At 41.4% G+C, this 12,421-nt stretch overlaps 1 protein-coding gene across 3 annotated transcripts in view; it reads left to right on the plus strand.

Annotated features, from left to right (window-relative positions):
• The window catches only part of bach2b (BTB and CNC homology 1, basic leucine zipper transcription factor 2b), a 192,751-nt gene that overhangs the window by 150,804 nt on the left and 29,526 nt on the right, over positions 1-12,421 (plus strand). For all 3 annotated transcript variants that reach the window (XM_041804601.1, XM_041804602.1, XM_041804603.1), the window contains one exon: positions 8,699-10,207. In XM_041804601.1, the coding sequence (XP_041660535.1) occupies positions 8,699-10,207 (1,509 nt within the window). The remainder of the gene's footprint in view (positions 1-8,698; positions 10,208-12,421) is intronic.

The raw sequence follows: 12,421 nt of genomic DNA on the forward strand, positions 1-12,421 counted from the left end.
TGAGTTATCAACTGTTATTTAAAAAGAAAATAATGAAGGGAAATAATGAGTAACCAGCTTCAATTAAACCAGCAACTAACTGTTACTTAACTATGGAAATAGTGATGACTAACCGCTAGTTGACCAGGTATTGACCAGGTATAATGTATATATATTTAGTAGCTCACTGTCAATCAAACGGTAAAACAATAAGAAACTAATGGCTTGTTGTTAAAAAAATAGTGAGTAATTGCTTGATATTAAATCAGGAATATGATGAGTAATAAACTGTTACCTAATCAGGGATTTAATTAGTAATTAACCTCCATTGAACCAGGAAGTTAAAGACCCCATAAAGTGAAAATGAATCTGCATTTAGGTTTGCTGTATGACAGGTCACTGTGTTATGAACTTCTAAATCAAATTTCAGTTAAAGAAACATCTCTAAGTTTATCAAATTAAGCTTCAAAATCATGAAAAATGAATTAAGGAGCATTAGTGGGCGTGTTTTACTTCACTGTGGCTTCAGGTAGACGCGGATATGCCTTAACCAAAGTGTAGTGAAAGGAACAATAAAGCATGAGATTAATCGCGATTAAAAACTTTAGTGCAGTAATTATGGACCTTGATTAATTGTGATTAACTCGATTAATCTTGACAGCTGTAGTAATTCATAAACAGGTACTGCTTAACTAGCTGTTAGTTACTTGTTTGTTTACTTGAAACTGCCAGTTTTCGTGTTTCCTATATTAAAGTGTAACTTCAGGATCTAATGATTGATTTTCCTTCATAGCAGCGGCTCATGTCAGTCTCATATAAACAGTAAGAAACAAACAGAAGTTATTCAAATCAAATGAAAACAAGTGCACACCCGCTTCAGTGGCATTAGCGATCACAGAGAACATCAGGTCTGTATTTTAGTTGCCAAGGATTATTAGAGTTTTGTGTGAACTGCAGATTTGTTTTTAATGTCTGCGCTGTTACCAAGCAACTGTGAAACTTTTAAAATGAGTTGTGTAAAAAAATTACCCAAGCATCGCTCTAGTTCAAGTATCTCTGCAAGCTGTGGAAAGAACATGGGAAACAGAAATCAATGCCTGCTTTGAGGAGAGAAAGAGACGGTATGATGTGGAAATGTTAAGAAAACAAAACGTACTTTTAAAGGGAAACGAGGCTGATTTCATCTTTGAAACTGAAGTGTAGGCAGTGCCAAAGAAGTATGTTTAATACTCAAATCAAAGAAGAGGTTTTGTCAAATTTATCGTCAAATATATATTATTACACTTAAGAAAATCAATAGAAAAACTCCCAATGAACATCTTTTAGAGGTTAAAAGATAACAATAAGGCCAGTTTCTTGTCAAAATATGCTCAAATATTGCCCAGAAAATAAAACACCTTAATTACTTTTGCTTTATCATAGCTTTAAATATCATAAATATCATCACATGATCAAAATGATTTAAATAATAGAAGATATTCAGTAAGTCATCACTAGATTTTTAGCAGGAAGAAGCTCCTCCAGAAATGTGTCTGACTGCGTTTGTATTCCTGAACAGTGCTGCTGCTGCTGCTGAAGTCGTGTTGTGGATGTGCTGCGCTCATCAGTAGAGCGGATAGTCCAGCCAAAGCCTCTCCCCTCCCCCCAGCCCATCACACACAGGCTCCCCTCGCCCACTTACTCTCCAACACACACACACACACACACCATCCCCCCGCTCAGATATGGAGTCAGCAGCTTCCTCCTAACAATGACTGATACTCCCGCTGCTCTTCTACTGTCTGCTAGCTCCAGCAAGGTGCTTCAGACCAAATGCATGCTGGGAATAACAAAGAAAGGCTGGAGACACAACTTAAGGTCATTTTGACACATAAAAATAACAAAACAACATCTTTATTTCAGCTAAGGGATGTATGACAACAGATGGCCATATCACCAGATGTTTCAAGTGCTGCTAATGCTGTTTTACCTAAATAAACGTCTGTAGACGTAAATAAACAAATAAACAAAGACAATCAGCTGAAGACATTAACATGACAATAGAGACTTGAGCCCTGATTATCACACACTCTTCTGACAAATTCACACTATCACACATTTGTACATTAAGGGTGTTTTTACATCTGAACATCAGAATTAAAGGTCTTTTAAAGAAGTGACACCGTCACGCTTTGCAATGAGCGCTACATGCAAAGCATTTTGGGAGCGTTCAGCAGCACAAAGCTGAGACACTTCTTTTAAACATCTTTTCCTCTCAATATTACGGAGGCCCAGACATGACATGGTAAAAAATAAAAGAAATCAAATTGTGGCCACAATAGCTATAACGTGCACACGACATACTAATTCATGGCCACGAAATACTAATTTGTGGCCACAGAGTAGGTATATGTGCGCACGAAATTCTAATTAATAATATTAATATCATTCCTGGACAGCTGGGTAAGCAAATCGAGCGCACCTTCTCTAAGGTCTAAGTAGAGGCGGTAGAGGGGCTAAAGCTACACAATGGACAGGGATAGTGTGATTGAATTTGACTTTAGGCTGGGAATGTGCCACAAAGACATTCTGAAAAGTCTGGCATGGCAAGGAAAGACTAAAATGTTACTTCATTTTTGTCACTTTAGACCCACACTTTTGATACATTATGGCCATTTTTGCAACTTTTTTGTCACTTTTTAACCGCTTTGCACCACTCTCCACCCATTTTTTCATTTCTGTAACACATTTCACCACTTTTTTCCATTTTTGTCTGTTTTATTTTTTTTTCTGTGACTATTTTTTTCACTTTTTTTTTTTTTTTTTTTTTAGATTTATTTTTTTGGCCTTTTTGCCTTTATTTGATAGTATAGGACAGGGGATAGAGTCGGAAACAGGGGAGAGAGCGGGGAGAGACATGCAGGAAATAGTGCCATGGGCCGGATTCGAACCCGGGTCGCCTGCGTATATGGCATGCGCCTTAACCACTCGACTACGGGCGCGCCTTTTTTCACTTTTTTTAAACCTTTTTTTTTATTAGTTTATCTGGCACCCTCAGCACCAATTTTTTTACCATTTCTGCCTCTTTAACCTATATGGTGAGAGAGTTAGGCGATGATACAGTGGTGTAAGGATGGTCACTTGATGTGTTTTGGCCTGCTTTGCATTATTGCGGTGTGAACACAAAACAAACCAAGTAAGAAATGCAACAATAAATCAGTTTATCACTTAAATGAGACCGAACTGGACAAGGTAAAAATCCTTAGCATGGTTGGAGCTGCATTAGTAATGGAGGTAACAGCACTGACTAACATTAAACCCTCTGGGAAACACTAAGTAAAGTAGAAAACATCTGTTCCCATCACTTCACAGAGCTGCAGATTCAGCAGGAAATAAGGAACATGTTTATTTATAGCTTTCATACAGAGAAACATTGATAATAGAGGTTTATTTTAAGCAGGGGAGAACAATGCAGTTGAATGCATGAACCCAAAATGCGCTAAACTTCTGAATCTTTCCTGAAAACTCTGCTGCAAAGTCAGTGTTCTTCTTCATGACTTACTTAAGTTCTCTCCTACCATTCCACTTGTCAAATTCGATGTGAATTCAGGGTGAGACGGTGAGAGAACACAGCACTGAGGAAAATCCACCACGAGTGGGTGGAGGTGATGACATTTACAATACACCACTGGTGCACTCCAGTTTGATGTTTGTGCACATAATGAAGCTGCTTCAGACTTATCTCTGCTCCCACGTATGTTCCTAACCACTTGTTGGTTTCTGTGCACCAGAAATGTGTCCAATTACATAGAGGAGGTGAAAAAGTGAAAACTCATTATCGTCGTTATGGTGTTTCTTTGTCACTTTGTCTGCTATCTTGGATTTCAGTTTTATACCACATTGTGCCTCTTGAGACCTCCGTTTTTCCTAGTCAAAAGGAAGAGAAATTTTCTAGAAATTTTCAGGAGTGCATGTGTGAAAAAGCTAAAGTTGTAAGACTATCAGTGAAAGAAAAGATTTGCACGACCTACCTTTCTACGGATTGGCACAAAACACACATAAAAGATTGTTTCTGGGTCTTCTGGATGAAAAGAAAAGGAGTTACATACATAGTCTCATTTAGCATCTTCACTTACTCAGTAATACATTTCCATTGTTCTTAGAAGTCCATAATCTAGCTTAAAATCCAACATAAACACTGATTGCTTCCCCTCGTCAAAAGCAGGATCTGCTGTTTTCCTGAATTATCAGGATGCTGGTGTACCAGTATCTCAGCTGCACTCCACAGGGATCCAGTATTTTCAGAGATTGCACGATCGTCTCTCGAGTCCTCACATAACCAGCATGAATGCACTTCAAATGCATCATCTTATAGCTGTAAAGATCCACGAGAAATGTTGCAGTACAGCACATCAGAAACAGCTTTCACTGACTTCCCATAATTCAGTAAAGCTCGTGTAATTTTCAGATAATTATGTCATTAACTCAGAAAAACAGAGCAATTTTTTTCTCCAGCTGATGCAGTATGTTTCGCTACGATCCCATCTATAAGGGGTTCATAAATTAAATGCATCGAATATCAGACACTTTATTAATGAGACTGAGCTGAGTTTGGCAGTAAATGACCTTCTACTGATGGATCGCTGCCAATCAAATGCATCTGTTGTTGGAATGTAAAAAAGGAGAGATGCAGAAATACATAAGAAGGAGATGACTAAATGGGGAGGAAAGGGAGATGTAAGGAGAAAGAAGCAAGAAAAAGACAGACGATGGAGGCACCGAAAGACAGAGGAAGATGAGGGGAAAGGTTGAGTAGCTGGAAGAGAGAAGGAGAAGATGCAGGTGATAAGAGGGACAGGCAGTGAGAGAAGGAGATGGAGATGCAAGAAAATAAAAGAGGAAGATCCAAATATAGAGAGGAGGGTAATAAAGACAGAGAGAGGAGGGAAATCCAGAAAGAAAGGCAGAGATGCAGGAAGAGAGAAGAGGGAGATGCAGAAAGAGAAAACAGAGAAAGAGAGGAAGAAAGAAGAGGAAGATGCAGGAGGAGAGAAGAGGGAGATGCTGGAAGAGAGACGACGGGGATGCCGGAGGAAAGAAGAGGGAGATGCAGAAAGAGAGAGGAAAGGATCCAGGAAGAGAGAGGAAAGGATCCAGGAAGAGAGAGGAAAGGATCCAGGAAGAGAGAGGAAAGGATGAGGAAGAGAGAAGAGAGGATGCAGGAAGAGAGAGGAGGGTGACACAGGAAGAGAGAAGAGGGAGCTGCAGGAAATGAGAAGAGGAAAATGCAGGAAGAGAGAAGAGGAATATCCTGGAAGAAAGAGAAAGATGATGAAAAGAGAGGAAGGAGATGCAGATAAGGGAAAAATAGAGAACAAGAAAGAGGGAGAATAAAAGAGTGGGTTAGACATCAGAAAATCAAGCTATGAAAAAGAGAGGAGTAAGATGCAGAAAAAGGGAAGAGGGAGATTGAGAAAGGGAGACAAAAGCAGAGGAACAGTGAGTGGGATAAATTTTGGCTGTCTTGGTTGTAGAGCCATCTTAATCCCTTTGATATAGCTGTAGTGTCTGTCATGATGCTAACAATTTGTGAAGAATTAGCAGTAATAGCCATGTTTGAAGACTGAATGAGCATCTTAGATGGTGATGAAATGAAGTAGACTGATATTGATAACTGTAGTCGTTGAAGCTGAGCCGCTCTTGGATTCACTTTAACATTTTTAATAATGATAGCAGATGGGATGTTAAGGTTAGTGGGGCTCTTGACATTGCTCTTTCTTTAGTCCCTCAGCAGAACACTCATGCTCTAAACCTGAAGTGATGTAGGAACAGCTAAATGTGATTTTCATTTTGCAGCCATTATCATCTGATTACAATTAAAGGGCGACTCAGTTTAGTAGTACTGACACAATCTTCTAGATCATTAAGTTTAGCTCGGAGCCAACTTCATGTCTAATTATCATATCTGTTTTTTAATGACTTAATCCCGTCTGTATTTTGGGATCACGCTCTAGTTAAATTGGCACAAACATATCTTCGTTTGTGTCGGTGAACCCTGAGCCTCCAGCATTTATTATCTCTAATTTTAAACTGAGGATTTTGGAAAGTGAAGAAGGGAAAAGTCATAGTTTTGGCTCTTAGCATTTCTTTAAATCACAGCGAGTTAATGCATATGTTTATCTTGAGAAAAATCCACAAAGCTGGATGATTAAACACATTCTTTGACTCACTCAGATGACCTCAGGCTATTTTTTAACCGACATATTTGTGTTTCCTCATGCATACTGCTGCGTTGTTTTTCCAGGCGGAAAAATCCACAGAGCAAAATTCTGTGGTTTGTGAAACTTGATTACTGAGGAGGGAAAATCCTGTTTTACAAGCGGGGTGTCTGGCAGAGACCGCCGGACCTCTGGAAGCACGTCGGATACCTTTAGTAATTCATCTTTCTCCAGCAAAGGCAGTAAACAGAGGGCTCATTAAAACCACATTGTGCTGCTCATCCCTTACATCTGCAGGCCTCTGTTAAGTCTTGTAAGAAACACTTTACATCACTCAGCCTCTGAAAAGATGCTTTGTAGAGCAAACAATGCATCTTTAGATCCACAGTGAACCCGTTGTAATTGTGTTTGCGAGCGCACCTTTTCCTCCGTGTTGCGGTCTGATTGCTTTCCCCCAAGCGGCCAACAGTAATTTGTTTGTCACTGGAGAATAAACCGGGATAAAGCAGCAGGGATTGGGCGCTTGAGCCTGAGTAAAGTGATGAACGCAACCTAGTGTGAACCTCACGCTGATCTCCCCACAGCAGACAAGGCGAGCATTAAAGCGGCTCCTTTCTCTCGTCTGTGTGCTCAGTGACAACAGCAGCAGAGGGCGGCCTGGACTTGTGCAGGCTCAGGAGTTTACCTAATTATCTGGCATTAAGTCTAAATGGAAGGCTTCCCTCTATCATCCCACGCCACATGGCCACAACAGGGATAAGCCGCCGTCTTACAAACCATTAGGCTTTGCAGGCACTTGACCTGACCATGCAGGGCACTGACACAGAAAGTGAGCCGGTGGGGCCGTGTCCTGATCCCCACATTTACAGTACACAGTCCTGATAGATGTGTTTGAAACGTGAAGGCAGATCAGCTAACAAAGGTAGGTTATTAATTCAAGTCTTATGTATTTAAACAGAAAGCCTCCAGCTGATTGACAATTTTGCCTCTGGATGGTCTCAATCAAGAGAGACAAATGACTTTGAGGGTTGCTTGGAATCATGGGAGTTCACCTGTGCATTTGCAGGTTATGTTGGGAGCTCGGGAAACAGAATATTTCTGGGCTTTTTAGTCCTTTATTTTAGAGAGGAGGCCAGTTAAAAGAGTTGGGAATGGGTATGAAAGAGTTAGGAAAGAGTTAGAGTCCAGCAGGCCAGACTTGAACCCAGGCCGCCCACGTACATAGGGTGCAACCTAAACCACTAGGCCAGACTTTCAAATTTTTTTCTTCAAACTTTTTTCACCCAAGGCACAGCTGAGATCAAGCCAAAATCTTAAGGCACACCATATCTACATTGTTTTTAATGTTCTGCCATGTAAATTAAAGGCATTTTAATTACAAATTAAACCTACAGTGTGCCTAGGATTGGTGTTTAAAGGACAGTTGCTGTTTTTCTGTTTGTTTTTTACTATAGATTTTTGGATTTAACCCTTTTTCACTCATTCAACCATCTATTCAACAGATGAACTGAGCAAACCAAGCCATACGTTTCCAAAGAGCACCTGTTTATGAAACCACATAGACCCTGCAGCGCTTCTTCTTTTCTGTCTTCATGCACACCATCTCTATTTCCATGCAAAATAGCCTTGATGATGTCCAGTATTCTGTCTGCATACTGCTACATTGTTTTCTGCAAAAAAATGTATCAAAATTATGTTTTCATGAATAACAGAGGGAGCAAACAGCCTAAGCTTTTTGCTTTAAAAAAAATCAAGGCTTTTGAATTCTTTTAAAAAGAGAAATTTACTCAGCAACTGTTTTCAAAAGGTTAAAAAATTGAGCTGCTTTAGGCTGTTGTTTCATTCATAGCAACTTGGGCTTTTGTTGTTACATAAATGAAGTGAGAGCTGGCTCAGAGAAAGTATTTAGTCTTGTGGAAATTATACCTAATTGCAGTAGGATAAATGTAAAACTTTCCACTGGTATAAAGCTCTAAAGAGGAGGGGTAACTGTTTGCCAAGTGTGGTCAAAGTAGATTTAAAATAGTGTCATAATGTGTTTTATTTATAATGATTTAGGTATTATGCATTGTGTTCATGTTCATGTCCTGTAAAAGCACTATTTGGCCCTGCAGTAGTGAACTTAAGGCCTCTATTTAACAGCCTTCTGCTGCAGACATGAAGCAGCACTTGCACTCAGACATCTTACCTAGAGTAAATAAGCTAAAGCAGTGATAGTGGGTGTATGCAAACCAGCAGTCCAACCACAGAGCAGACAGTGGTGGACTGCTGGAATGTCCCACAGGTTGTTATTATGAAGATGAAGCTGGACACACACATGGCCAACATCCCCGGCACCAACCCACCAGTTCTTATTTACTGCTGTGTCGAACGTTCACTGCTGACCAATAGAAAGATTAAGCGGTACTTTACAGTGTTTGTTTATGATGGTTGGAGCTGTCCGGTTGTCTCACCACACTCCAAGTGCTCCGAACAAAGCCTGTGCTGATGGTAATGCTGGCAATTTCCCTGTTTTTTTGCAGGTCACTGCCAGGGGATTCGCTCCATTGTTGCAGTTTGCCTACACTGCTAAGCTGTTACTCAGCAGAGAAAACATCCAGGAGGTCATCCGCTGTGCCGAATTCCTGCGCATGCACAACCTCGAGGACTCATGCTTTCGCTTCCTGGAGGCTCAGCTGCGCAGCGAGGAGGACGGCCTGCTGCTCTGCCACAAGGTGGCGCCGGAGGGGAACAACTCAGAGGATGAGAGCATGCAGTCAGAGGAAAGAGCCGCCTCTCCCAGGGCGCGGCGGTGCGCTGATGCCCTCTCCTCCTTCAGACACCCTGATGACGATCGGCTTGCGATGTCCATGCCCAGTCAGCTGATGGACGGCCGGCTGGACTTTGATCGACACGGAGCGTCAGATCTGCCACGATGCCCTAAGTACAGGAAATACCAGTGGGCTTGTAACAAGCACAATAATGACACCTCCTCACACACCAGTACCTCAGGTTTTCCAAGCACATTAAAGGAGAGCGGCGTCAGCGGCACCGTGCCGGGTCAGGCCAGGCTGCCTCTGGCACAGATCAAAGTTGAACCACAGGCCGACGAAGAGGCAATCTCATTGTGCCTGTCAGGAGACGAGCAGGACGCCAGGGATAAGGACAGCGTGACAGCCATGGAGATGGATCACCCCATATCTGTGGAGAGAAACAAAAGAACCAAGTCCCCATCCTGCCTCCGAGCCTTCTTCAAGAAAGGGGTGGACCTCGCCAGTCTGCCCAACACTTCACAGCAGCTATTCGCCAACAGACTCGTCTGCCCCCAGGACAAAGGAAACTCTCAGGGAGATCATAAAAAAGACTTCAGGCCTTTCTCTGGGGAGCTCAGTCTGTCTGTTACATCCCAAAAGGATGTGGACGGTTTCCCTGTAGGGTTGTCCCTCAAGTCCGCTTCCTGTGATGGGGTCTGCAAACAGGAAGTCGAAATAGACCGCCGTAGTGTCATATTTTCCTCAGGGGCCTGCAACCGTCTGGGAACCCCAGCGCATTCCTACCCCGGTGGGAACTCTTTGGAGATGGATCTCACTGAGCACATGCCAAAGGGCGTGTGGGCTGGAGCCAGCCAGTCCCTCCCCACCTCCCAAACCTACTCTCCCAGCACCACCTCCACTGAGCCCCCGATTCTGTGCCGCCCACGACCCAACACCAGCTGCCCAGTGCCAATCAAAGTGTGCCCTCGCTCGCCGCCCTGTGAGACCCGCACCCGGACTTCCAGCTCCTGCTCCTCGTACTCGTATGCGGAGGACGGCAGCGGCGGCTCCCCCTGCAGCCTGCCCCAGTTTGAGTTCTCCTCCTCGCCATGCTCCAACGTGGCTCGATGCCTCAATGTGGACCAGCAGGAGCAGAGCGTGGGAGGAGACGCCCTCTTTAACCAGGTGCGACCCAAGATCAAATGTGAGCAGTCATACGGCACCAACTCCAGCGATGAGTCAGGCTCCTTCTCAGAGGGAGACAGCGAGTCATGCCACGTCCAGGAGCAAGGCCGAGAGGTGAGTGTAAAACAGAGTCTCTCACATGTTACACACCATGTAGCCCTCGCTCTCTATTCCTCCATGGCTAATTATATCGCAGTGGCCTGCTCTCCAGGTCTGCATTAGCAGTCATTAAATCATCATGTAATTGAAGCGGGAGTGTTCAGTACAAGATTTACAGCACCACCAAAGGGCACAGATGTGCTTTGATATTATTAATCTGCTTTATGCACTGCTGGAGGTCTGTGTAATGAGTCTGAACAGGAGCGCCCAAATGCACCAGGACAGCCTAAATTTAATGTGGTTTTGAGACCGTAACTTGATGGGCTTGTATCAGTATTTTATATACTGAAATATTTTCAAATGAAATAGAGGGACAATATCATTCCTACTGAGATAGTTTATGCTGGTATTGGTTTAAAAAAAAAAAGAATAAACATCATGCCAAATGGTCATTAAAACGACTGTTCACAGTGGGACCATCAACAGTAATATGACTATTGACTACAAGATCATATATATTTAAAATGTTCAATCAAAGTTAAGTTAGGTGCACTTTCATTATTTATAAAAATTAATGATATTGATGCCCATATGACACCATAGCAAATGAAAAAGAGGTCCTAAACACCCACTATCATGCAATTTTATGTTTTTAACTGCCAAAAACTGCAGACAAACACCTGCACACTGTCTAAATTGCACAAAAACATTGGCAACCTTTTTCTGTATAATGTAGATATTATATTAATGTCAAAATCTGAGCCCAACTCTGTCCATTTTTATGAATATAAATATATTTTTTCAGTTGAGACAGTGTTCTGTCTTTTGGTGAAGGATTCACTGCTGTCCATTACGACTTTGTACTTTTTAATACCATGATTGTTAAAATAATAGAGATTGTAATCAGCTGGAATGCATTTTATCTTCATTTATAACCATAGAGGATTTGGACTAACTCATTATACAGAAATGTTGCCAATGTAGATACACTCGCTGATCAACCCTGTGTTCCCATACACTTTGGCTGAAACATTTTTGATTTTTTGATAGATTAATTTTAATTTATTTATCCAGGAAAACCTTATTGAGATCAATATAAGTGCCCTGTGTCCATGTTACTTGATGAAACCACTAGAGGGCATGAGAGAATTCAGTTACCTGATGTGTGAGATGTAAACTACAAACATGGAGACACTTCAGGGGTAATCTTAATTCTAATATCAGAGTTACCTTAACCCTCTGAGATCAACACTGTATTCAACAAGAAGAGACACATTACAAAAGGTTAAAAATTTTGAGCCATTAATCATAGTTGCTTTTCTTTCATCTGGAAGCAGGCTGTTTTGCAGTTCTAATGACCCCATTTATGCCTTCGTAGCCCTTACAGAGGCTTTTCTAGTGAGCATGGAACTTGGGTGACTTTCCAGGGTATTTATAGATTAAATCCACACCAGTAACTCTGGCATTGAACATTTTATAATCCATTTTTTATCCATTTTTCGATCATTTCTACAGCTAATGCCGTCCACCACTTTGTAGCACGTAATGCATTATGGCAGGCTGTTACAACAAAAGTAATACTTTTACATACATATATATATATATACATATATATTTTGGCCTTTTATATTGTTATTGATGGAGGAGTACAGTGTTTAGAATCAGAAACAGGAATGACAGAGTGGAGGTTAGACATGTGGGAAAGGAACCACAGGCCAGTCTTGAACCCCGGCCTGCCACGTACATGTGGCTTGACCTAACCATGAGGCCATCAGAGTGCCCCAAAACAAACCATTTTTAACAGAATACAGCTGAGCAGAGTTTGTGTTTAGAGGTTAAAAAGGTCCTGATTCCTTCTGTTATATATGTTTTAAATTTGCTTTAAAAAATGAAAGAATATTCTCTTATTTAAAACTGTATTCAAGTTTCTCTTTTCTGTTACATTTGAACCAGGAATGTCAAGATTAATCATGTTAATTCCAATTAACTAAGCCACAATTAGTGCACTTTTTTAAAACTGCATTAATCACATGCTTTATTGTCCCTTTAATGACACATCATCATCAGTGATGTAAAATAAATTTTCCACTGGTTCTTAATGTCTCTTTTCACTTTAAAAAAACGTACAGACAGCTCAGTGGACGAGTCAAAAGTCATCTGCGCTTTGTGCAGATATGTGCAGACTGTTCTCTTATATCCTTACAATCTATAACAAATTCTTATTTCAGT

Source organism: Cheilinus undulatus, linkage group 14, assembly GCF_018320785.1.
Source record: "Cheilinus undulatus linkage group 14, ASM1832078v1, whole genome shotgun sequence".
NCBI lineage: Eukaryota > Metazoa > Chordata > Actinopteri > Labriformes > Labridae > Cheilinus > Cheilinus undulatus.